General features: G+C 51.2%; 1 protein-coding gene and 1 long non-coding RNA gene across 7 annotated transcripts in view; one reads left to right on the forward strand and one right to left on the reverse strand.

The window, feature by feature from the left end:
* LOC111097347 lies at nucleotides 1–14,172 on the reverse strand. Its single transcript, XR_005364365.1, has 3 exons — nucleotides 13,970–14,172; nucleotides 3,491–3,603; nucleotides 1–480 (listed from the first exon to the last, which is right to left on the reverse strand). It is a non-coding gene; the product is annotated as an uncharacterized LOC111097347 (long non-coding RNA).
* ETV4 (ETS variant transcription factor 4) overlaps nucleotides 12,808–26,099 on the forward strand; it is a 15,282-nt gene continuing 1,990 nt past the window's right edge. The window contains exons 1-9 of one of the 6 annotated variants that reach the window (XM_038547196.1): nucleotides 12,808–12,851; nucleotides 13,382–13,492; nucleotides 13,674–13,767; nucleotides 13,996–14,043; nucleotides 21,259–21,312; nucleotides 22,620–22,746; nucleotides 23,202–23,363; nucleotides 23,596–23,864; nucleotides 25,874–25,948. In XM_038547196.1, coding sequence (XP_038403124.1) covers nucleotides 13,433–13,492; nucleotides 13,674–13,767; nucleotides 13,996–14,043; nucleotides 21,259–21,312; nucleotides 22,620–22,746; nucleotides 23,202–23,363; nucleotides 23,596–23,864; nucleotides 25,874–25,948 — 889 coding nt within the window. In that variant the 5' untranslated portion in view covers nucleotides 12,808–12,851; nucleotides 13,382–13,432. Of the gene's footprint in view, nucleotides 12,852–13,070; nucleotides 13,260–13,381; nucleotides 13,493–13,673; nucleotides 13,768–13,995; nucleotides 14,044–15,984; nucleotides 16,061–21,258; nucleotides 21,313–22,619; nucleotides 22,747–23,201; nucleotides 23,364–23,595; nucleotides 23,865–25,873; nucleotides 25,949–26,099 lie in introns of those variants that run through there. The other 5 variants (XM_038547198.1, XM_038547195.1, XM_038547197.1 and 2 more) reach the window with 5 other exon arrangements.

Here is a 26,099-nt window from a genome sequence, read left to right on the forward strand (position 1 = left end):
CTGACTCTTGGCCTGTTCTTTTATTTTTTAAAAAAGATTTTATTTATTTATTTGACAGAGAGAGCACAGTTGCACAAGCAGGAGGAGCAGGAGAGGGAGAGAGAGAAGCAGGCTCCCTGCTGAGCAGGAAGCTCTAGGCAGGACTGGATCCCAGGACCCTGGGATCAGAACCTGAGCTGAAGGCAGATACTTAACCAACTGTGCCCGTTGGCAGTTCTTGAAGGCCAGTGTTTCAAGTGTCTCCGGATGCCTGGCCTCCCCCATGTGGGTGCAGGAATGAGGAGGGGAGCACTGAGCACCCTGCTTGAACCCCTTCTTTGTAGGTGGCGGAGGGCAGGCCGGCCCTGACTCCAGTGACATGGTGGCTGAGTCCTACCCTGAGGGAAGCTGTCATTTCTCATCCTGTGGCCTCAGAATCCAGCTTCTGGTGATGGGCAGCGCTCTTCCCTGAGGATTCTCAAATTTGCTTCTTCATCTCATCTGCATGTCAGATTTTAGGAAAGTAAGAACATGGTGTTATTTGGAGCCCTTTCTTCACCTTGTGCAGGTTCCCCATTCCTCCATACTCACGGGAGAGGGTGAGGGGCTCTGGGGAGAAGCTGAGAACTGGCCAAAGCTCCTGCGCCTGTCACCTAACTCTCCCCAGCCCCCACCCCTTGCTCAGCTCAGCTTTCCTGACCTAGGGAAGATACACCTGCAAGGGTCCTTCTCAATCCCCTGGGCAGGGTTCCTGCTGGGAAGATGGATCATGGGGTATTTTTGCCCCTGACTTGCGCAGAGATGCTTGGCCCCCTCCTTTGGGCTGCCCAACTGTCAATATGGACTCTTGCTCTCTGAATTAGTCCTCCATCTACACTTTATTTTTTTATTTATTTATTTTTTTCCCATCTACACTTTAGAGCAAGGCTCGGTGACTTTATTCTGTCAAGGAACAGAGAGTAGATATGGCTTTGAGTGTCATACATGCCATCTTCCCTACAATTATTCCACCCTTCTGTTGTAGCATGAAAGCAATCGGTCAATATGTAAACCAATAAGCAGGGCTCAATCTCACAACCCCGAGATCGTGACCTGAGCCAAAACCAAGAGTCGGATGCTTAACTGACTGTGCCCTAGATTTTTTTTCTAAGATTTATCTTTTTTTAATATATTTATTTATTTATTTATTCATGAAAGACACACAGAGAGAGAGAGAGAGAGAGAGAGAGGCAGAGACACAGGCAGAGGGAGAAGCAGGCTCCATGAAGGAAGCCCGATGTGGGACTCGATCCCAGGACTCCCGGGGCACCCGCTCAACCACTGAGCCACCCAGGCATCCCTAAGATTTATTTATCTATCTATTTATTTGAGAGAGAGAGCACGCACGTGTGTGAGTCGGGGGAGGATCAGAGAGAGAGGGAGAGAATCCTCAAGCGGACTCCCCACTGCATGGAGACCCTGAAATCATGACCTGAACAGAAATCAAGACTCCAATACTTAACCAACTGAGCCACCCAGGCACCCCGAGGCTGACAGATTGGATGGAAATTGAGCCAACTAGGTTGTGTTTTTCCTTCTATTTCCTCCAGAGCCCCAGACCCCAGGAAGGCATTTCCTAGGGAACAGGCCAACTGTCTTGGGCACAACCGAAAAGTCTCAAAGGAGTCTCCTCATTCTGGAAGAATTATTGCAGCCTTCCATCCAATGTCTTCTTCTTCTTTTTTTTTAAGATTTTATTTATTTATTAATGAGAGACATACACAGAGAGAGAGAGAGGCAGAGACACAGGCAGAAGGAGAAGCAGTCTCCATGCAGGGAGCCCGACGTCAGACTCGATCCCAGGTCTCCAGGATCAAACCCTAGGCTGAAGGCAGCGCTAAACTGCTGAGCCACCCGGGCTGCCCGCAGCCTTCCAATGTCTTGAAAATGAGAAGGGAAGCAGCAACTATTATAATCGCTGTGTGTGTACACACATGCACATACATGAGGATCCATAATCCTTCCTTCTCTGACAATCACCTCTCACCTCTTAACTGGGCCCTCCACTTCTCTGTCAAAAAAGGTAGAGTCCCTTAGATATCCCAATAGCCATAGCACACTGGGTTCTGGGGGCCTCAAAGCCAACTTTCCTAGAATCCAAATAAGCCTGGCCACCAACACCCAGTGAATGAGACAGGTCACTCCCTCAAAGCCAGCAAACCAGAACCATGGCTGAGCAGCTACTGGTGTATTCCCAAACAGCATGCAGAACTGGGAGGAATAGTCAGGATGGGCTGAAAAGAGACCTGCCAAGGCCAACGGGCCTCCTTGAGAGGAGTTCTCAGGTGACTAGAACTCAGCCCCTCCCACCCTGGGTGCCTTGACCCCAAAGCTAGCCCACCACTGCCCACAGGTCATGCTGCCTCTCCAAAAATCAGCCCATACATACACTGGGAGCCTGAAGTGGAGGAGGCAGTGAAGTGAGGGTGTACAAGGAAAAGGGGACAGCCACATGCATATATATGCACAAACATACAAAGACTGGCTTGTTCCTGTTAACTTGGCATCACAACACATTATCTCTAATGCTCTCGCTCCTACATAAGGTCATTGACCTCAAGAGCCAAGGGAGATCTTATTATCCCCATTGTACAGATGAAGAAATTGATGTTCAAAGAGATTGTTTGACTCACCCAGATCACAAAGCCAATCAGAGGCACAACCAGGAGTTGGATCTGGGCCTATCTCAAAACCCATGGGCCTAAGCAGAGACACCAATTTTTTTTCTTTTAAATACTTAGGTATTGGGGTGCCAGGGTGGCTCAGTCAGTTGGGCTGCAGACTCTTGGTTTCAGCTGGGGTTGTGATCCCAGGATCCTGGGATGGAGCTCCATATCAGGCACCTGGTTCAGCTGGGAGTCAGCTTGAAGTTCTTTCTCTCCCTCTCCCTTTGCCGCTCCTCCCACTCGTGCACCTGCGTATGTGCACGTGCATGCATGCTCTCTCATAAATAAAGAAATCTTTAAAAAATAATAAAAAAATACTATGGTAGTGGTAGTCAGGATAAAAAAAATCAACTCTGGACTTCCTCTAAGTTATTTTATGGTTTCTATTGTTTGTATTTTTAATTGTATGGCAGGTGGGACACCGGGCACAACCATCTTAACGATACACAGAACAATCTCCAGAAATTCTAGTCCAGCTGCACAAATTGCTTCTTGAACTACCTGTTCCCTGGTTGTGCCAGGCTCTGTCAGGGATGAAGTTTATTTGGCTCGTGATACATTCAGGCCTCCTGTGCTCACAGTCCCACACCATTTGTGTAAACAAAGGAGAGGAGATGAATGCACGTGTGTGAGGTCTGTGTTTGTTGTATATAGATACGCATGGTCCACGCCACCCAGAGCACCCAAGAAACTAAACATCTTGGCTGCCTCTAGGAAGGCCAAATGGGTTGCCAGGGAAGCGATTATAAAATCTCACCAGATAATATTATATGACTTTGGAATTTTGTACCATGGAGATGTCTTACCTATTCAAATAAATAAATAAATAAGTGCTTTGCAATGTTTACAACCTCGTTTTAAGGAAAAACAACATAAAATGTGAATCCAGTAGCTTCTGTGTTCAACTCTCCCGACATACCTGGGACAAAACAAAAACAAAAATCTGGTAACTGTCTCGTAGCAATGCAGAGAGAAAAATACAGAGCACCCAATACAATTTAAGGCTCAGCAAATGAGATTTGTGCAGAATGAGGATCCAGAGGGGGAAGCCAGGAAAGCGAGAGGGAGGGAACTGGGCAGAGAAGAGATCTGGTACCAAGTAGGGAGGCGGGGGAGGGGGCTCTGGAGGCCAAGCCCCTCCCAGTGTAAGTTGGCAGTGGGGGTGGGGGAGGGAAGGGGGGGGAGACATTTAAAGAGAGAGGAGCCCAGCCGGTGATTCCTGCCCTTGAGATACACCAGGAAGTCGAAACAGGGGAAGAAGGTGGAGCCATGGAGAACCAGCCCCTCGCACATCACTGGAACTTCAGGGGACCCTTCGCCAATCTGAGACTTGGTTTCTTTGTCTATAAAATGAAGGGTTTGGCCCAGAAAGATCTCCAGGTGCCTCACAGCTCTAATATTCTCTGATTTGATGGCTGCAGCCTTCTGCAAACGTGCATAAAATAGATTAGTTTTAAGCAGTAGTAAAAACAAAACTGAAAATCAGATTTATCATTTTAATTAAATATACTTTACATTCTCAATTTCTAGGGAGCAAAATGCAACCCCCCTATCAGTTTTCCCTTCATGGGAGACATTCATGTCTGATGCACAATTTAAGAAAATGCTGAAACACCCCCTAAGAAGATCCACGATTAACAAGCCCCTAACAGGTATTTCTTATCAGGAAAGTGGGACTTGTAGGGAGAAAAAAAAGAACATAAAAAGGAAATGTCAGGGAGGGAGGGTCAAGTGGGTCAGGGTACGAAGGACTAGAAATCAGCGGCTAGGGACAACTTGGTTTTGTCTCCTCTCTCCCCTCAGAAGTAGTAGCTAGCCCTGGGAACTGAGTGGAGCTTGCATGGGGACTCCAGAGCCGGGAGTGTTTGGTCCTCAGCCCCAGTGACATTTGGCCAATCGCTCTCTGAATTTTAGAGTGCTCAACTATTACAGGGACCTAAAAACATCAACTTCAGGGCCAGCCCGGGTGGCTCAGCAGTTTAGCGCCGCCTTCAGCCTAGGGCCTGATCCTGGAGACCTGGGATAGAGTCCCTCGTCAGGCTCCCTGCGTGGAGCCTGCTTCTCCCTCTGCCTGTGTCTCTGCCTCTCTCCCTCTCTCTCTCTCTCTCTCTCTCTGTGTGTGTGTGTGTCTCATGAATAAATAAAATCTTAAAAAAAAATCAACTTCAGGGAGTGCTGGGCAAACGTAGGAGAATATATCCTAAAACACTTAGGAAAGTGATAAAGTGTAAAGCGTGTGTGCAAAAACTGTATTTTGGAAACTCAAATTGGGATCCAGAATGCCTGGTGCCCTCTGGTTAGATACCACATCCTCTCGGCATGCTCTACCAGCCTTCCTCCCCGCCACGCACTTTCTCCACCCAGGCTCTTGATCCCCACGGAGAGAGAGAAGAAAGCTGAGCTTCACCCAGTGGGGGGGAGTGTCATTTCCTGGGCTCTGGGCTCCACAGTCTGGGGGACCATAAATTAACAAATATGGTTGTAAATTACCAGATAACTCTGGGCTGGGGTCACCAGCAGGATAGATGAGCATCAACAGAATTAAATCTTCAGCAAGGGCTCCCTGAGTCACAGGGAGCCCTTGGATGCCTGCGGGGGTGTGGGAGGGCAGTCAGGGGCTGGGGGTGACAGAGGAATTTGTTTTGAAAACCAAAAACACTCAGAAATAAAATCAGGAATCCCCACCGCCACCACTCTTCCCCCCCACCAAACAGTCCAGAGTGAGTCAAGTGCCTAGGCCTCTGCCAGCTGGGGCATTCCCTGCCGCAGCCGCAGCCAGTCGGGGCATCCCCCCCAGGTGCCCATTATTCGTGATGACAAGAGCAAATAGAGACACTTGCATCGAACTGAGGAGAGACTAAGGGAAATAAGGGGGTTTAGTCTTTAAAGAGAGAAATTGCCTTTCCTGGGTAGAGCCCTGCCCAGTAGGAGCTGCGGCCCCTCATAATTCAAGTCTGCACTTAATTAAAAAGGGGAGCATCCTGGACTCTGCTCAACTGGCACCAGTTCCATTCTAATCCTTTAGGCTGCTGACATTTGTCTGTTTGTCTCTCTTTGACAGAAAGGCAGGGGGGAATCAAAAGAGAAAAACAGTCTTCTACCCTGCTGCTTTCAGACAGGGTCTGAACTTGAGCTGGGGCACTTGGTCTGTAACTAGAGGGTTGAAAGCTAAATTAATAGGGGAAGAGACAAAATAGGTCAAGGAAGGTTTTGCATTTTGGGGAAGCCCCAAGTGGCTGCAGGCAGCAAGTATGAAAAGCTGAAGGCACCAGCACCTTCTAAAAATAAAAACTACTCTCCTCAGAGCCCGGTGGGTCTCTCTTTGGCCTTCCAGATTCTTCCCAGCATCAGGCTCAACCTTTCTTCCTGGGACAGTATTCTAGATGAAAAGAAGACACATGTATTCAGCCTTGTTTAAAAATAATAAGATGAAAAAAATAATAATAATAAGATGAGGGCAGCCCTGGTGGCTGAGCGGTTTAGCGCCACCTTCAGCTCAGGGCATGATCCTGGAGACCCTGGATCGAGTCCCACGTCAGGCTCCCTGCATGGAGCCTGCTTTTCCCTCTGCCTGTGTCTCTCTTTCTGTGTCTCTAATAAATAAAATCTTAAAAAAAAAAAAAAAAAAAAAGATGTTAGAGGCACTTGCCTGGCTCAGTCAGTAGAGCATGTGACTCTTGCTCTCAAGGTCATGAGTTTGAGCCCCATGGTGGGTGTAGAGCTTACTCTTAATTTTAATTTAAAAATTAAAAAAAATATATATATATATAGAGAGAGAGAGAACTTACTTAAAAATACAGAGAGCTAAAAAAATAAAAAATATATAGAGAGAGCTTACTTTAAAAATATATATTATATATATATAAATATATTATATAATATTAATTCTATATCATATATTAATAAAATAAAATATATTAATAAAATACTAAGCCATGGCCCCTCTCCTCAGCAAAGCACATACATGCATGCATACAGAGATTCAGGCAGCTGGCTTCAGAGGCAAACACAGTCATAAACCCTGGCTTCAGAACTCCTATGCTTTGAGGCAGCAATGTGAAAGTGGGCCTGGGAGTAAAGGACAAAAGAAAGCCCACAAGTGGCACTTTGTTGGTGGTGATCCTTATAATTATATATTATATATATCTAACCAACAAAAAAACCAAACCAAGCCAGGGTGGGGCACCAGGATGGTTCAGTTGGTACAGCATGCGGCTCTTGATCTCAGAGTCATGAGTTTGAGCCCCAAAGTGGGTGTAGAGATTACTTAAAAACACTTAAAAATAAAATTGAAATGCTCTTCACTGGATTTCTGACAACTTCTTATACAGCTCCCCAAAAGATGGCTCCCCAGGAGGAATCCTAAAATCAGCCCTTCCCAGGAATTGGCTTGGCCTCATGGAAGTCACTGTGTCCATCTCTCTACCCTTGAGAATATCACAGCTGCTACACTGAGATAAAATTCTCTCCTGGAAACTGGAATCTCCCACCTCAAATTCCTGACTGCCAGCTCCATCTCCCCCCTCCAACTCCCATGCCCCAACACTGGCAGTCAGGCTGGTGTGATCACCTTCTATTTTTCCCAAGGTTCTTGAGTATAACCCACTCTACAATACCCAAGAGAAAGAGAGGCCTGGTCTCCAAGTTCTCATTTAAAAAAAAAAAAAAAAAAAAAAGATATTTATTTATTTATTTATTTATTTATTTATTTTATTTATTTTAGAGAGAAAGTGTGAGCAGTGGGAGAGACAGAGGGAGCAAGAATCCCAAGCAGACTCCTTACTGAGCACAGTGCTGGATGCGGAGCTTGATCTCACAACCCTGAGATCAGGACCTGAGCTGAAACTAAGAGCTGGAGGCTTAGCCAACTATACCACCCAAAACACCCTTCTAAGACTTCATCTTTTGGAATTTCTCCTGAGACAGCTCTCTTCTACCAGGGTGCCCTCTGGAATTAAGACATCAGCTTTACCTGTACCTTTCCTCTTTAGCCCGACATGCTCCCAGCCAGATGATTAGAAGTAGGGCTCCCTCTTCTGTGGAGTCTCAAGAAAGGTCTCAGGCTAAGTGGAAGGTAGATATGAACAAGGGAAGCAATTGCACACACACCACCCCCCAAATATATCCTCCAAAAATCCTTCCAACCATTTTTAAGGTAATATATAGTGACAAGATGTTTTTTTTTTTAAGACCTTATTTATTTATTCATGAGAGACACAGAGAGAGGCAGAGACATAGGCAGAGGGAGAAGCAGGCTCCCCGTGAGGAGCCTGATGCAGGACTTGATCCCAGGATCCCAGGATCATGACCTGAGCCAAAGGCAGACACTCAACCCACTGAGCCACCCAGGTGCCCTGGCAAGATATTTGTAGACACCATCTATGATGAAGGCAATTAGCACAATGGTTCTTTTTTTTTTTTTTTTTAAGATTTCATTTATTTTATTTTATTTTTTTTTATTTATTTATGATAGTCACACACACAGAGAGAGAGAGAGAGAGAGAGAGAGAGAGAGAGGCAGAGACATAGGCAGAGGGAGAAGCAGGCTCCATGCACCAGGAGCCCGACGTGGGACTCGATCCCGGTTCTCCAGGATCGCAGTCAGATCGCGCCCTGGGCCAAAGGCAGGCGCTAAACCGCTGCGCCACCCAGGGATCCCGATTTCATTTATTTATTCATGAGAGACACAGAGAGAGAGAGGCAGAGGGAGAATCAGGCTCCATGCAGAGAGCCTGATGCGGAACTCGATCCTGGGACTCTTGGATCATGCCCTGAGCCAAAGGCAAACGCTTAACCACTGAGCCACCCAGGCATTCCAGCACAGTGGTTCTTGACTTAAAAGGTGGAGGAGGTGGGGAGATCACAGACCTGCTCTGGGATGACCCCCAAAAAGCCATGGCCCCTCTCCTCAGCAAAGCACATACATGCATGCACACAGAGATTCAGGCAGCTGGCTTCAGAGGCGAACACAGTCATAAACCCTGGCTTCAGAACTCCTATGCTTTGAGGCAGCAATGTGAAAGTGGGCCTGGGAGTAAAGGACATAAGGAAGCCCACGAGTGGCACTTTGTTGGTGGTAATCTTGACCCACCAATCCCATGAGGATGACTCCATGACTTCCCACCCCTACTGCCTGACCCTGATCTGATTCAGTAACCCTGGTGACAGATCTAGTCTAAGAGACACTAAAGGGACAGAGGACACCACTTGACCTTGTTTATCTCATCCATCTGGCCTTATGGAGCTGTCTCCCTGGGTTACCTTCTAGGTTCTACCCTTTATGCCATTGGGACTCTAAGCTCTTCCAGACACTGAGGAAGCCAGACTTTTGAAGACATTTCTTTCCTCCCCTCACAGGTTGGACAGGTCACCCAGTGCCCCACCACTACACTCTGATTGTTCCTAGGCCTCCTTATCTGATCCTCTCCCTTCTCTTTGCAGCTTAGTGTAGCTCTCTGACCAAGCCCCAGGGTGCTTTTATATGAATATTTGCATATCTAAAACCCACATTGACATTTTATAACTTAGACTCCTGGGAAACAGGTCAGAGTCCAGCCCCAATATACTAGAAAGAAGCATTTACCTGGGCAACCCCTTCCCAAGGTGTGTTGGGGGAGCACCAGGAACTATGTTGTGCTTCGTCAACCACCTATGTGTCCAAGAGATGACTGTAAATATCCTTAATCTGGGTGTGTCCACGTGTCCTTGTCCGGGTTAGGAGAGTCCTCAAACCAACCTGTTTTGTGTTCCCTCAATGTATAGTCTCTGTGACAAAGAGTCTGTTGGGGATGTCCTCAGTCTGTTGAGTGGACCCCTGGAGTAGATGTGTGTTTGCCCATGAGAGACTCCTAATTCTGGGAAACAAAGGGTTGCAGAAGGGGAGGTAGGTGGGGGAATGTGGTAACTGGGTGATGGGCACTAAGGAGGGCACTTGATGGGATGAGCACTGGGTGTTATATGTTGGCAAATTTAATTTAAATTTTAAAAAAATTTAAAAAGGAAAAAAAATTGAAAAAGGGACGCCTGGATGCCTCAGCGGTTTAGCACCTGCCTTCAGCCCAGGTCGTGATCCTGGGGTCCCAAGATCGAGTCCCACATCGGGTTCCCTGCATCAAGCCTGCTTCTCCCTCTGCCTGTGTCTCTGCCTCTCTCTCTCTCTCTCTCTGTGGCTCTCATGAATAAATAAAGTCATAAGAAAAAAAGACTTTAAAAATTATTTTTAAAAGATGTGTGCTTGCAAGTCTTCAATTTCCTCATTTGTAAAGTGGAGAAGACACCTCACAGGACCACTGTGAAAGTTAATTCCAAGTCAAGCACTGGACATGCTCAGGAAATGTTGCTTATCATGATGTGATTTCCAACAGAAACCTCTGGCCCCTCTATTCCTTCCTTTCCCTAACAATCTCAAGGCTTGGAAGAGGCTGGAATGTTCCCGCTGGAGATGTCGCTGCTCCTGGGTCCAGCCTGGGTGTTGAATCAGAGGCCAAGTGATAGCAGAGCCCACGGCAGCAAGTGGCATTTTCTCTCAGTCAGCTTGCTGAGCCAGAGGAAGACGAGGGGCAGGGCTTTCAGCTGGGACCCCGGATGGGGAATAGAAACGGAACACTTACTCCTCAGAGAGCCAGAGGCCTTCCAGAGAAATGCTAAAGCTCAGAACCCGAGGACACCCCTAAGAGAGCCCCCACCTGGAGTGCCCGCTCTGGGACCCACAGGAATCTTCTTCATCGTCATGGAGACTGCAAAGGAGTGGCCTTCCTGAAGAATCTTCTGTCCTCCTCCCCCACTTCTTTGGGCCCTGAGACACAAGCTCCTCCCTAAACTGGTGCCATCCAGCCCAAAGCTGGGATTTGCTGGGGCTTGTCTCTCCTTTTCTGGGCAGGGTTCCTGCTAAGCTCGATTAGCTTGGTCTTTATTGCACCTATTCACTGAACTAGTATTTCACAGGACCCTCCTAAGCTTGAAACAGCTGGGTAAGATTTTAAGAGACAAATGAGACCCCCCTCAGGACCGGGAGAATTCTCCATACTTAGGGATGACTATACCTTGAGGCAGCATGAAAGACACCTACAACAGAGATACAGGCAAGAATGTTGTGTGGTTCTTAAGGAACTGACTCAGGTTATCTGGAAGGCTTCCTGGAGCAGAGGGATAATAGACATGAGCCTCAAAGAATAATTCCTCAGAGAAGTTTATTTTCATCAGCCCACGATGATCTGGAATGAGCACTAAATAAAATAAATAGCCCTAGGTGCTAGCTAGAGGTTTGGTGTTCTAGTCTCACTTCTAATCTTCAGCACCCAAAAGAGCTTACCAGTATAATATCCTTCTCTGAAACCCTGCTGCCTCATCTGTAAAGAGGAGGTGTTAGATTGGACAAATTTTGTGCCTTGTTTTATATAAACTCTCCAGCCAACATAGGGTCCAAAGTCACAACCTCAAGATCAAGAGCCCCACTCTACCAGACTGAGCTAGCCAGGCGCCCCAGATTAGATGATTTTTGAAAGCAACCCCAACTGGCCTGGGGTTCAGCTAGTGTCTAGTGTGCACCACAAGTAAGCAGGGGACAAATTCAGGCTCTCCTCAAAGGAGTGTATGCACTGTAGATCCAGAGAGCATCTCAGAAAGAAGGCCTGGGGGGTACTTCATGTCCTGTGTGCCCGCATGACTACAGCCTAAACAGCCCAGCTCTTATCAGGTGTCTGCCTTGGTCACAGCTGCCTCCTGGGGGTACCCAGCACTGTGTCTGGCACAATAAATGTTTATTGACCAAACTGGTGAATGACTGAGGGACCAGAGCCTATGACCAGCTCTTTTTTTTTTTTTTTTTTTTTTTTTTTAAGGTTTTATTTATTTATTCATGAGAGACCCACAAGGAGAGAGGCAGAGACACAGGCAGAGAGAGAAACAGGCTCCTCGCAGGGAGCCCGATGTGGGACTCGATCCCCGGACCGGGATCATGCCCTGGGCCGGGATCACACGCCCTGAGCTGAAGGCAGACGCTCAACCGCTGAGCCACCCAGGAGTCCCTGTGACCAGCTCTTTAACTGAGTCCCACCCCCAGGTCATCAGATGCCTTGGGGCTTTTCTCCCTAAGATCTTATGTTTGCTCTGAAGATTAAGAGGAAAGATGGCTGAGCGGGAATTGCGCTTTCAGAGGTCCATGCGGGGCCCTCCGGTTTCTGCGGCAATCAACAGAAAGTGGGTCACAGAACAGCTCCGCAGAGCAGACCCTTGAGGAAAAGCCTGGATTCCGTGCTAACTTACATTTATTGAGGGCCTACTGTGTATCAGTTGTTGTCACAAAGCCTTAATTCATTTAGCTGTGGCCTCAAAGAGCTGTACGGGGGGATGTGGGAGATTGGGGGCTGTAAACTCCAGCTGCGCTGAGTTACCGCAGCCAAGTCACCACCCTTCCCTGAGTTTTCCTTCTCAATCTCTGTAAAATGGAAACAATAGAATCACTTCGCCAGGTTATGGGAATGAAATGAGCACGTGGAAGCGGAGCGCTTCATAAATGCTAGTTATTATTGTTCCTCTGGGCACAAGTCCGCTCGCCTCCCCGCAGGGCGCACACACAGACATGTTCACACTCCCACGTACACGCAGATGCAGAGACGTGTGCAGACGCCAGCCGGGCCAGCCCGAGGAGCTCGCCGAGCTTCGCACAGGGACACGGCGGAGCCCCGCGAGGAAGCCGTCGGGCCCTCGGCTTCGCTCCTTTTCTCTCAGCTCTTTATGAATGAACTCAGGCCGCGGAGGAGTTTATTTTTTTATGAATGGGAGCCCGAGCCGTGAATGAAGCCGGGAGCCAGCCCCTGCGTTCTGATTGGCCCCCGCCTCTGGGAAACTCCGCCCCCCCACGGCCCGGTCGGGCGAGTCTCCGGATTGGCGGGCGTGCCCGGCCCTAGGGTTTCATTCACAAAAGTCAATGAAACAAAGGGAACGGGGTGGTGGGGGGGAGGTAAGGGAGCCGAGGGAGGCAAGGAAATGCACCAATCAGCGGCTCCCCCGGGCTCACAACTGTCGGCGGCGCCCGGAAAACAAGCCGGTGCGCGGGGGACCCGGGGCCGGGGCCGCCTCGCTCCGGCCTAGCCCCGCGGCCCTCGGTGAGGCCCCGGGGCCAGCTCGCGACCCCCCGCCGCTCCAGCTCAGACGCCCCGGCCTCAGGTGAGGCTGCGGGAGGGGGAGGGAGGGAGAGCGTCCGAGACTCCTCGCCTCGCCGCCGACACACGCTGCGCTCTCTAACCGCCGCCTCCGCAGATTCTAGGGCGGGCGGGGGGGGTGTGGGAGGCGCTGGGATTCGGGGTTGGAGGGGGCGCGGGAGTTGTGGGCGTGCGAATGGTGCGCGCCTTACCCGCTCCGCGCGCGAGCGCACACGCACACACGCACACACACACACACACACACACACACACACACACACACGTCTTATGTAACCGAGCCTGGGCAGAGCAGGGCTGCAGAAAGCAGCCGAATCGGCGAGCCCGGCGCCCAGGAGCAGGTGGGACCTCCTTTGGCGGGAGGGGAGTGGTGACGGCGCTCAGCTCGGCAGGCGGAAACCTCCCCAGCGCCTGAGTGAGTCGGAGAAGTTTTGCTGTCGGACCCGGAGCCCCGGACTGCCCCTCCCCGCTGCCCTTACCCGCCCCCACCCCGCTGCCTTCCCTGGACGGTGTGCGAACGCAGCCCCCCCTCCCCAGGTCTCTGCCCCCGCGCGGGGCCCGGGCGGTGCGGCCGGAGGGAGCGGCCGGATGGAGCGGAGGATGAAAGGCGGATACTTGGACCAGCAAGTGCCCTACACCTTCTGCAGCGTGAGCTCCGCGCCGGCCTCCACGCCCGCCCCCGCCCTGCACCCCGCCCCCCCAGCCCTGCCCTGCGGCCCCAACGGGGCCCAGCGCTGCCCGGCCTCTGTGTCACCCCGGGACCCCAGCCCCGCCCCCCAGGCCGGGGGGCCTCAGGGTGACCCGGGGGCATTCTTCCCCTTCCCCGCAGAAATCGCCCGGAAATGGGAGCTTGCGCGAAGCGCTGATGGTCCCGCAGGGGAAGCTCATGGACCCGGGCTCCCTGCCGCCCCCCGACTCCGAAGGTAAAGAGCCGGAGAGAAAACCGTGACCCTCCTCACTTCACACGCCCCGAGGGCCGATCCTGGAGCCACCGCCCTGTTCCCCAAAAGACTCCCCTCCAAGGGACTCTTGATTATTCTTGGGCCCCTACCCTCAAGGAGTGTGTGTGGGAGGGTCACCCGGCTCTCTAGGGCTCCCTCCCTCTCACCATCTCCTTCATCTCACCTCCAATTCCATTATTCACTCCTCAGATCTCTTCCAGGATCTCAGTCACTTCCAGGAGACGTGGCTTGCTGAAGGTGAGTAGTTTTGTGACCTTTTCTATTATTGGGGTGGGGGATGCTCTCTACCCCTGATGTTCCAACCTAACCCACTTCTCTGTCTCTGCCCAAAGGAGCTCTCCAAGGACCCCCCCCAGCCCCCTTACTCCCCTCTCTCCCCAGCGCCCAATGTGGACACTTATATTGATATTTATTTTCTCTGCCCTGAGCCAGGCTTGTGTAACTAGGCCTGGGGATGAATCAGACCATTGTGTGGGGTATTTGCTTATTTGAATGGAACTTGGCCCCAGGCCCGTTTTCCTGGTTTTCCTGGTTGAAATTTTCATTTGCAAAGTTTGTTTGGCTGCAGCCGCCAGGCCGAGGTGTGTGTTGGTGTGTTGGGTTGGGGAGGGGGGCGGATAAGGGACAGGAGGATGAGGAGAAAGAGCAATTAATTTGTAACCTATCTTCAGGAGCTGCCAAAACATTGATTTTCACCCCCTTGGTTTCTCTTCTTCTCAACCCCCAGGGCTAAACAATTTACTGTCTGAGCCAAAAGCACAACAAAAGTTTAAATAATTCTTTTTTGCAGCGCTTTGGCAGAGAGGGCCCTGGGCTCACCCCTCGCCCCCCCCCCACCCCCACATATCCTTGATTGTAATTCTGATGGCAAGTGATCCTCCCTCCTTCTCTCCCGAATACCTCTGCCCCAGGCAAATTCCCCCTACTTTGGCTTAGGGTATTTGCTGGGGGGTTAGCCATGAGCTGGCTGAGGTGGAGTCTGGAGTGGGGCCTCCTCTGGATAGGGAGCTGTGTTCTGAGGGTCTTCTGGTTGGATCCCTTGGTGCGTTTTGGTGGGGCCTCAGGGTGTCGCTGGTGGGGTGGCAGGTAGAAGGCTTATGTTTAGACAGTCTGCGAGGGAAGGGTTAATACCCCCATCTTAGGATCCCTTTATTTAAACACTATGAAAACCTAGAAACCACTATACTAGGAACCCCCTTCTAAGGGCTTTTCTTTAGGATTTCCGTAAAGGATATCCCTCCACCTGGGTATCATTGGTCATTTTTTAAAGCTCAAACCCAGCTCCTCTGGAACCATCTTTAAAATTTAAAAGCAGGAGGTAGAAGGCAAAGACCCCTGACTAGATCCTTAGAGTAAGACCATCTGTCTTGACTACCGTGGTAACCCCAAAATATGTATATAAGCAGAATGACTATTTAGCATAGAGCAAAAGCTCAAGACATGTTGTGAAATTCGTGACCAAATGGCTGGCTATATGGGTACCGGAGGGATCTGGGGATCCGGGGGGTATTGCACACGCCTTCCCCGACTCTGCAAGCCCTGGGCGTCCAGCTCTGAGTTAGGTACAGAGTATATACCCAGTCTGCCCATCCTCCTCCCGAGGTTCCGGACCGGGCTGGAGCTGAAGAACGCAGAGGTGTCAATTTCCACGGTCTCTCAAAGACTTCCTTTCCCAATGCCTGATTTCTCTCCGGCTTGCCAGGCTTCTTGTCTGTCAGCGGAGGGTCCCTGTGCTTCCCACAGTGGGCAGCTCCCAGGGCTGTGATGTAGGGGTGGGCTGAGGTTGGCATGTTGGCAGCAGCTGGTCCATTTTTGCCTGGGTCTGGAATGGGAAGGGGGTGAAAAACGTTCTCTCCACCTTGGAAGCCCCACCCCTTGGCGGTGGGGGTCTGGAGATTGTACGTGTGTCTATCCGCATGTGTCAGTGTGAGGGGTGTGAGGGCAAGTGTGTGTGTGTGTGTGTGTGTGTGTGTGTGTGTGTGTGTGTTTCATGCTGCTGCCCTGGGAGTCCCTGTACATTTAAATCCAGTGGGTGGGGAGGTGGGGGTGGGGATCTCCTTGGTTCCCTCTCCTTCCTTCTGAGGGAGCAGCTCAGGTTCCCAGCTGGCGATGGATGGCCAGGCCTGAGAGGGGGATGCTGAGGCCACTCGCTCCTTCTCACTCTCTCTGCGGAGACAGATGCAGCTGCCGGGGCCCTGTCCCCCTGCACCATCCCAGCACCACCCCAGCCTCCTCTCCTGCCTCTTCCCACCAGGTCAGTGATCCCCACGGCCCAGAGGGAGCTTTGGGGTGGTGGGGAGGGGACTAGTTCTTTTGGAAACTTGCCAGTGGTGGGGTGCATCAGGAGGAATGGGGGCCGGAACCCAACCTCCCCACCGCAGGTTTGATTTTTATCTTTTTAAAAGCCCCAGTTTGGAGAGAAGCAGTGGATTCTTGTAGTGTGGGTGGGGCTGTGAAGAATTTGGGAAGTGCCAGTTTGGATCCACAAGGATGGGGTTGTAGGTTCAGTCTGGTGCCTAGACTTATTTAGGGGTGAGTGTCGGTGGGGCTTTGTAGACAGCTTAGACATCTTTGGGTTTGAGGTTTTTCTAGATAGTTGGGGGGGGGGTATAAATAAGGCTAAGAGGGTGTGTCTGTTTCGGGTGCCTGGGATCTGTTGAGTTGCTACAGAAAGGATCAGTCTGCTGTAGGGAGACCGGAGCTCAGGCTGGCTGAGCTCAAGCTGTGTCTGGTTAGAGTCAAAAATGTGCTGCTTCTTCTGGCTTGTTGGGAGCCCTTGGGAACCCTCAGGGACAATGACTTTGATCTATTTGGTAGTAAGGAACATTGAGTCTGGGCCATGTACGTCCTTTGTATGAGGCTGGGGTCTATAACGTAGAGTCTGGATTCACAGAAGCTCTGTGGGTAGGTTGCAGGGGTCCTTATGCCCGCCCTCCGATATTGTGTGGAAATTGTTAGGGGTGCACCATACACAAAGGAATGTGTTTTTTTTTTTGAGGAAGAGAAGATCCATAGGTTTTATGAGATTCTTAAAGGAGTGGGTCTGTGTTCCCCCTTTCAGAAGGTTTACTGCTCCCAAATCTTCCTCCAAGGTCTCCAGTCCCTTTGCCCTTTGGTCTCCCCCACTCCCACCCCCATCACATCTACAAGTCCAAAGAGAGAGCTGGTGTGTGAAGGGTGTTCACGGAGGATATGTTTTACCCGTGTGCTGCCATAGAGTAAAAAGCAAGTAGGTGTGTGTGGATCCGTGTGTATGCACGCTGGTGCCTCAGCATGTCTGTGGGACGAGATGGGGTTAATCCCCTCCCCCAGTTTTTCCTAGCTACAATGCCTCCTTCTACATCTTTCTGTCTCCTCCCCTTCCAGAAGGCTCTTGGGGACAAATGTCCCTCCATAGATAGAGAACTGGTTCCTTCCAGTACAGAGGACTGCCAGGGTGGGGGCAGGGTAAGGGTGAGAGACAAGGCCAGTGGTGACACAATGGAGCAGAAGCTCTGGAGAATGCCTCCCCCGCCGCTTCCAGTGGACTCCTAAAGAGGCCCCTTCACCGTGTGATTGGACCCCAGGAAGGGGAGAAGGTGATGAGGCATATATGGTGTAGATAGATGGCCAGCCTGGGGTGGGCTGAGCTGCTTGGCTGTTTTAACCTCTCATTTTTTTTTTGAAGCCCAGCTTGGGAGGCTCCCTAAAATGCTCTCTCTGAGCATTATGCTGGCGTGGCCCTTTCCCCATCTCCTAAATCATCTGCCATGTCCCCAGGCAGATAAGCTCCACCTCAGTGCCAGGATGGAGTCGGGGGCAGACCCTGGCACACTAGCTTGGCAGCCAGAACTTAGCCAAGTCAACAAATAAATAGAGTGGCATATTCTCAAGACCGAACATGGTAATTAGAAATTCTCCTGCTCTCCAGGAACTTGGGGCTTGGTGTTACTGTTCCCATCTCTATTCTTGTTGGCAGTCTCTGAGTGAGGCCCTATCCTGTCCCTTTGGTTTGAGAAGCCAGTGTGTTCTGGGGAGGGGCCAAGCAGTGATTGGAGTTCACACCACAGCCCATTTTTGTCTTGGCTGATTTCTCCTGGCCCTGGGAAGAGGATGGACCCTCTTACAGGGTATGATCTGTGTGCTGGGGATAGCCTCCTCTGGGACTGCTGGGGTGTGGGGGTTCTGGTCAAACCTTCAGGCCTGAGGTGGGAAGAAAGGGAAGCTGACCCCTAGGGCTCTGTAGCATCATGTGAACTGGCCTATGACTGGCCTGTGACGCCAGCAGGAGATGCCCCCAGCCCATTACCTCAATGGAAACTGGCGGTTAATGAAGCCCCAAAGGGGGCCCAGAATGCGTCAGCCTCCCCCATGTTCTACACCTCCCCTGCCCTCGGGACCCTCCTTGCCTAGGTAGCAGCAATGGAAATGTTGCTCATCCTGCTCCCATCACCCCCATCCTGCTAACTTAGGGGGTATCGCCTGTGGCTGGGTCAGAGGGCACATCAGGGATGAGTTTGGCCTTTGTGCCCCTGAGCAGATTTTGCTCCTTTGCTTTATCCAGTGTCTCCCAAACCTGCCTCTTCTTAAGAGCCACACGGGGTGCTTGTTAAAAGTATAGATACCTGGGCCCCAACCCAGGCTTATGGAATAAGACTTCCAGGGGTGGGGACTGGGAACGTGTGTGTTCTATTTGAGTAAATTCTATGCCCAGTGGGGGGCCCGAATTCATGACCCCAAGATCAAGAGTCATATGTTCCACCTACTGTCTGAGCCAGCCAGATGCCCCAGGAATGTGTCTTTTTAACAACATCCTAGGGATTCTTGATTTGGGTCAGTTTGGGAATGGTTGCCTTTGTGCTTTGGTCGTGCTCCGAACAGAGCTGCCTGTGTGTATTTGCCAAGGGACTTCGTGTCCTACTCATTTTTCAATCACTTTAGAATAGTTTTCTGCTGACTTTTCGTGAGTTCTTTAGCTGCTGGTGGCTTCTGATTCTTAAACCCCTAAGTCCAATCCCTCTGTCAAGAAGTCAGCTACCTATGAATGTGTATTTAAAGCACTTGATACCTCTGTTATTCAAAGCAAGTTGATGAAGAATCCTGCCAAGCAATTGATCACAGCCTAAAGTATCTCTCATGAGATGTGGTTTCTCTGGAGGGAGTAACTGCTCTATGGTGACCCTGTGTGTGGGAGGGGGAAAGCCCCCAGGGAGAGGGAAGAGCTGATTGGTTAGGATCTCTTTCACTCTTTTCCCAAGTCCACCAGAGAGGACTCCCAGGAGGTAGACCCTACTTCCTTGTGCTAGGGAATCCAGACAGATAAAGCCCCTGCCCTCAGGGAGCTTAACTTTCATGTAAAGAAGGTAGACAGCAAACACATAAATGAAAACATATTAATAAGATGCTTAAATAAAAAAAATAAGATGCTTAAATAAATAAGATGCATCCAAGGGTGCCTGGGTGGCTCAGTCAGTTAAGCATCTGCCTTTGGCTCACGTTGGGATCCCAGAGTCCTGGGACTGAGCCCCACATAAGGCTCTCTGCTCAATGAGGACTCTGCTTCTCCCTCCGCCTCTCCACCTTCCTCATTCTCTCACTCTCACTCTCTCTCAAATAAATAAATAAAATGTTTTTTTAAAAGATGCATCCAGGGCAGCCTCCATGGCGCAGTGGTTTAGCGCTGCCTGCAGCCTGAGGTGTGATCCTGGAGACCCAGGATCGAGTCCCACGTTGGGCTCCCTGCATGGAGCCTGCTCCTCCCTCTACCTGTGTCTCTGCCTCTCTCTCTCTCTCTCTCTGTGTGTGTCTCTATGAATAACTAAATAAAATCTTAAAAAAAAATGCATCCAGGTAAAATACACATACTAGGGCAAAAATAAACATGGGTTGAGATAGGAGCCAGGAGGGACCACTTTGGTGTGGGTGGTCAGAGAAGACATCTGTGAAAGTGACAAAGTGGCCAGAAAAACAGGCAGGCAAAAGTGTGGGGAAGAGGAAGCAAGAGCTCTGGAGAGGAAAGGCATGGAGAGGCAGGCCAGACCATGTGGGGTCTCAGAGGCCAGCCAAGAGGAAGAATTTGGGGTTCGTGCTTTAAGCAAGGAGAGAAGGGAGTGGACCTCTCTTACAGAAAGACCACTCTGACAGCTGTGTGCAGCACCTGCTGTAGGAGGTGAGCCTGGAAGGAGGGAGTTCCAACAGAGGCTCTGGCTGAAATCGCAGGAAGAAACTTTGGAGACTCTGGGGAACCTGTCAAGGCTAGGGTGTGTGTGTGCAGAGCTATGAGTGGAGGTGTTCCCCAGCCATCTCCTTGTGTCCTTCATACTTACCGCCTTTCTCAACTCTGGTTGTTTTATCCATCAGTTTCCCCATTGTCCACTCCGAGATCAGTCTCCTTGGCTTCAAGCCACTCTCTTCCTGGACTATCCCGAAGTTCTTGCTGTCTACCCTTCCCATTCCTGCTTTGATCTATTCTTGAGAGAGGGGCAATAGTGGCCAAAGTTCCTGGAGTCAGGGGAGATACTTAGCTATATGCCCACCTGAAGGAGTTAGAGAGGGCAGGGTAGGAACTAGAAATAAGGGGCTCCTGGGTGACTCAGTTGGTTAAGCGTCTGCTTTGTCTCAGGTCGTGATCTCAGGGTCCTGGGATCCAGCCAGAGCCCTACATTGTGTTGGGCTCCCTGCTCAGTGGGGTGTCTGCTTCTCCCTCACCCTCTGCACGTGCCCCTCTTCATGAAAAACACTAGAAATAAAGCCTGAATGTCCAGGTTGGAGGCCACGGATGAACTGATAATCCAGCCTAACCCCCAAACCCAGCCCCGCCCCCTCTGGCGCCCTGGGAGTGTTTCTCAGACCTCCAAGTTTGGGAATCTCTCTCCCCTCTCTCCCCTCTCTCCTAGCTACATGCTGAAGACATGAGGCAGGGTGACCTGTCCCTGTCCCCAGCCACATCCTCTCCTACTGTCATCCTATTCACCTCCCTTGAGCCACCCTCTTTTCTCCATTCCATCTTCTTTCCCGTGTTCTGGATTTCACCCAGGAAGTTGTATAAAACACGGATTCCTGGGCCCAGCCTGCATTCAAAATCTCCTCCCTATGTTATTCTAGGTCCATAGGATGTCTCTGTCATTCCTGCCAATCCCAGATGTGACTGCTGGGAGCTCTCAGAGGGAGCTTTGTGAATTCTGAGGGGCAGGGCTGCCTTCACTTCCGAAAACAGAGGGAGTAAAGACAAAGCATCTAGGAAAAGATGCTGGAATCTGCTCAGACAGGTTCTGGGAACTTGGAGTGTTCCCTCGAGGGTCTTCAGAGCCCTGAGATGGAGGGCGCTAAGACCTGGGTGGGGTTGCTATCGGTCCTTGGAAGACTAGTTTTCCCTTTGGGCTGGTGCTAATCTGCAGGGCTGTAATACCGGTGTCTCCCGGGGGCTGCTGTCCAGGGCTCCCACCCAGACTCACCTCTGAACTCTCTCCACAGCCCAGGTACCCGACAGTGATGAGCCTTTTGTTCCTGATTTCCATTCAGAAAACTGTGAGTGGAGGGCCCTGGGTAGAGGGAATGGGGAGTGGGGGAGGGCAGGAAATGAGTCATAAGGATAGAGAATCACAAAAGATCAACTTGTTCTCTCCCAAAGAAAAGGGGGAAGAACCGGGGCTCCCGGTTCTTGGGTTTGGACTCCCAAGGCCAAGCCAGTAACCGGGAGCTGGAGACCTTGGTTCAAATCAGAGCCTGCCTCGTCCTCTCTGTGTGGACACACCTGCGAGTGGACGCTTCTTCTCCCTGGCCCTCCATTTCCTGATTTATTTTATTTTATTTTATTTTATTTTATTTTATTAACTTAATTCATTTCCTGATTTCTGAAATGAGGGGTTTGGACCAGTTCAGCAAGGTCCAGTTCTATCCTTCTAAGTTACTTTCATGAAACTAAAGGGCAGGGGACAATTTTGCCTCCCAGGAGACACGTGACAATGTCTGTAGACCTTTTTGGTTGTCACACTGAGAGGATGCTACAGGCATTTAGTGGGTAGAGGCCAGAGATGCTATAAACCCCCTATAATGCTCAGGACAGTCACCCCCGCCAACAACAACAAAAATGATCTGGCCCAAAGGTCCTCAGTGCACTGTTGAGAAACTCTGCTTTAAATGTTAGATCCTCTGTTCTCAACTGTCTTCACCATTGAAATGAAATAGGGCACAAATAATGGAAAACAGCAGATAACTGAACAGTTAGTCGTTGGTGTTGGACTCAATGCAGTAAGAGGGAATCTCACACTCGCTGGGAACCAGCTCTGTTGCTCCTTCTGGTCTGGTGACTGGGGTTTGTGGACCCAGCAGGGGCCACAGGAAAGACCCATGTTCTTCACAGATAATTAGGAGCATGTGCTTAATGTTAGTCCGCTGACGTGCAAGTGGGCTAATATCCAACCTGAACCAGAAAAAGAAAGATTCTTTAGAGTACCCAAGAAGAAAACATGTCTGTCCCTTGGAACTTTCCAGGAAATTCCTGGAAATACAGGAAATTCAGGAAAACCACAGACCCTAGGCTGGAGGTGCTCACTCTCCTACAAAGGTGTTGGGGGGGAGGTGTTGGGGTTGTAGTAAATGTGGAATTTTAGACAGTTTCTTTGGTTAATATTGGACATTGACACTAGCCCGACATAAAACTAGACGTGTGTTAATAGCCAAACTGTCCTTAAAAGCGTCTGCACCTGAGTCTCTGAGAACTGAGACCCAGGGAATCACCCAGCTGGTCCTCAAAGAGCAGAAGGTGGCAGGGAGCTCTCCTTGCCTCTTCCGTGACCCCCTCTGGCCTTGCTCTGCCTCCTCCCACCCTGCAGTAGCTTTCCACAGCCCCACCACCAGGATCAAGAAGGAGCCCCAGAGCCCCCGCACAGACCCGGCCCTGTCCTGCAGCAGGAAGCTGCCACTCCCCTACCACCATGGCGAGCAGTGCCTTTATGCCAGGTGAGCCCCAGCCCGGCCCTGGGGGAGGGGAGGGTGGAGGAGGAAGGACAGGCAAAAGCAGCAGTTTGACGTAAGTTAGACAGCGAAAAGGGTTTCTGAGCCCCTGTAAGGTTGCCGCACAGCTCAGGTTTCCCTCTGAGTGGTTGGGAGGGAGACCACAGCAGTGGGTTCAAGGGGTGTGTGTTGAAGGCCTGGGTAGAGCCTCCCACTGGGAGGAAGCCACTGGCCTGCTGGCCACAGAGCACAGCCCAGTTGCCCTGGGCTGGGGAGAGGCATTCTCAGGATTACACGACCATTCTCCAGATTGACAAGAAAGGAGAAATTCCCTTGGGGCCCTGTCACTCCTACTGTTCCCTTCCCTGCACGCTCTGTTCTTCCTTCTCTGAGGATAAAAGGTTCAAAGATGCTCGCCCAGCTTCTCTGCCCCCTCACCCCCGTCTCCCCCTCAACTCCAGTGCCTATGACCCCCCTAGACAAATCGCCATCAAGTCCCCTGCCCCCGGTGCCCCTGGACAGTCGCCCCTGCAGCCCTTCCCCCGGGCAGAACAACGGAGTTTCCTGAGATCCTCTGGCACCTCCCAGCCCCACCCTGGCCATGGGTACCTTGGGGAGCAGAGGTAAGGACATCCACAGAACCTGTGGGCCCAGGTCTTCCCCAATCCCTGAGTGTTCTCCAGCTGTCCCTGAAGAGACCTGGTGTGAGGGGAGGTAGGGAAGAAGGGACGTTGACACCCCCCCACACACACATGCACACGCACACACCAGAGCCCACTCTGCAAGCCTGGGAGTGGTGGGCACAGGGATGGCTTAAGTTAATCTTCTCTTCTTTCTCTGTCCAACCACATCCAGCTCCGTCTTCCAGCAACCCTTGGATATTTGTCACTCGTTCACATCCTCCCAGGGAGGGGGCCGGGAACCCCTCACAGCTCCCTACCCACACCAGCTGTCGGAGCCCTGCCCACCCTACCCCCAGCAGAGCTTCAAGCAGGAGTACCTTGATCCCCTGTACGAACAGGCCAGCCAGCCAGGAGTGGGCCAGGGTGGAGCCAATGGGCACAGGTACCCAGGGGCGGGGGTGGTGATCAAACAGGAACAGACGGACTTCGCCTACGACTCAGGTAAGAAATGCTCCTGGAGAACGGGTTGGAGGATCTTTGGTGGGATTGCTGGGGAGGCTGGCATGTGTTCACATGAACCATTCCATTAAATCGAGAATGAGTACCTACAAGGTTTTTACGTTCCTACCCATTTACCAGTTCATACATCCAACCCACCCAACTACTCGGCTTTTTTTCATAGATTCAAAAGAATTGTCATCTTTCTTTTAAAAAAAATATTTATTTATTAGAGAGAGAGACAGAGCACTAGACAGAGCAAGCACAAGTAGGGGGCAGAGGGAGAGGGAGAAACAGGCTCCTCACTGAGCAGGGAGCCCAATGTGGGCTCCATCCCAGGACCCTGAGATCATGACCTGAGCCAAAGGCAGGCACTTAACCAACTGAGCCACCCAAGTGCCCCAGAATTGTCATTTTTCAGTTAGCAAACTCAGCAGATAAGGAGAGGGGGTGTCCTCAGGCAGCTTGTGATTTAATAGGAAAGTTGAAGTATCTCTTCCTTTTCTCTTTAGCAAGTGTTTGAGGTTAGTGTTACCTACTGAGACCCAAGTGCTGGCCTAAGAGCATGAGTCTTGTGGAGTTGGAGGACACAAAGATGAATAGGATATGTCATTGATCCCAGTCCCCACAGAAGCTTTAAAAAATATCAGATTTGAATGAAGAGAAACACAAACTTGAAACAAGCCAGGCTCCTGGTTTCCAACTGGAATGCACGGTTCCACATTCTGTTCCAGCCTCCAGGCTGATTTGGAACTGGGTTTGGAAGTAAGACTGCTTTTTAAATTCTAGTTCCACCTTCCTGTTGACAGGAGTGAGGTGTGCTCAGCCATATTCTAGAACAGCTATAATTCAAAGCCTGAAGTGCAGAGGGTAGAGGGACCCAGAAAACCTTGGCTTCAGTTACATTGTTACCATCCTGAAATTTGAGTTTATCTGCAGGCTTGTGTGAGAAAAAATACTTAGATAAGACTAGGCGCAGAGCTGGCTAGAGCTTCCGGATTTCCCATTCCTGATGTCCAGTCTTTTGGGGGCAGCAGCGGTGAACAGCCACCCCCCCCCCACCTCCAAGTGAGAACCACAAGGGTGCGCCTCTCCAACCCGGGGCCTAAACTGAGCCAAGCCTGGCAGCGAGGTGGAGGAAAGAGGAGGGAAACGCTCTTGCTGCTGACCTTCAAAGGCTGTAGACCGGAGGAGATCTGGTTACATGCCCTTGAACTCCCCCTCCCCCCTCGGCTTCCTCTCAATGGAGTCAGGAATTCCATTCACAAAATGGAGGCATGAATGAGCCCACCCTCCCGCCTCCTCCCGGAGGTGTCGGGTTTCACCATCTCATTCATAGGTGGGAGTGGAGGGGGTAGGGCGGGAAGGGGCTGGAACTGGAACGCGCCGCGTCGCCGACCCGGGCCCTCCAGGTGGAGAGCGGCTATTTTAGTCCCTTGGAACCGAATGAAAAGGGAGCGAAGGCGCCCTGGTGTCAGATCTGAAGACTCACGGCCCAGTGCCCACTGCCTCTTCCCCAAATACAGATACATTCTGGTGTGCTCTTCCTCCAGCCCCCAACCTCCGTTTTCTCCCTCCCTACACACATACACACACGCACACACGTGCGTGCACCCGCAGCTAGGAGGCTAGGAACCTGACCTGCCCACCGGAGGTTAGCCCATTCCAAGGGAGTCTTAGGCGTGGACACTGAACTCTTTCCCCGGAGGTTCATCCTTCCCCCAACCCCTCCCTAAACTCACAGGAAACAGCTGTTGCCTGGAATCCTGGGCCTTGTGCAACAGCTTTGCCCAGCCAGCTGCTGCGGCCCGTGCCCTCTGGCCCAACAAGCTGCGCGGTTCCAGCCTCGCGCTCCCTCTGGGTGAACTTGCCTTGGGATTTGGTGGTTGGCAGGCAGCTGGGGAAAGAACCGGAATGCGGGTGGCAGGAAGATGTTCTTAAGTGTGGGCAGGACTGCCACCCCCATAGCAGCCACCTGCAACCCCATCTTTTCTTCTTCCCTCCGGTCCCAGATGTCCCCGGGTGTGCGTCGATGTACCTTCACACAGAGGGTTTCTCTGGGCACTCTCCAGGGGACAGGACCGTGGGTAAGGCCACCCCCTCCTCTCTACCGAGCCCTCCAGGTTGGATGGGGGAAGTCCTGCTGTCAGGGAGGGTCTCTCGGCCACAAGTCCCTTTGGACTCTGGGGGCTCATAGCAGTGAGCTTCCCCGCCCCAGGTCTGAGTGGCCCCCAACCT

Source organism: Canis lupus, chromosome 9, assembly GCF_011100685.1.
Source record: "Canis lupus familiaris isolate Mischka breed German Shepherd chromosome 9, alternate assembly UU_Cfam_GSD_1.0, whole genome shotgun sequence".
NCBI lineage: Eukaryota > Metazoa > Chordata > Mammalia > Carnivora > Canidae > Canis > Canis lupus.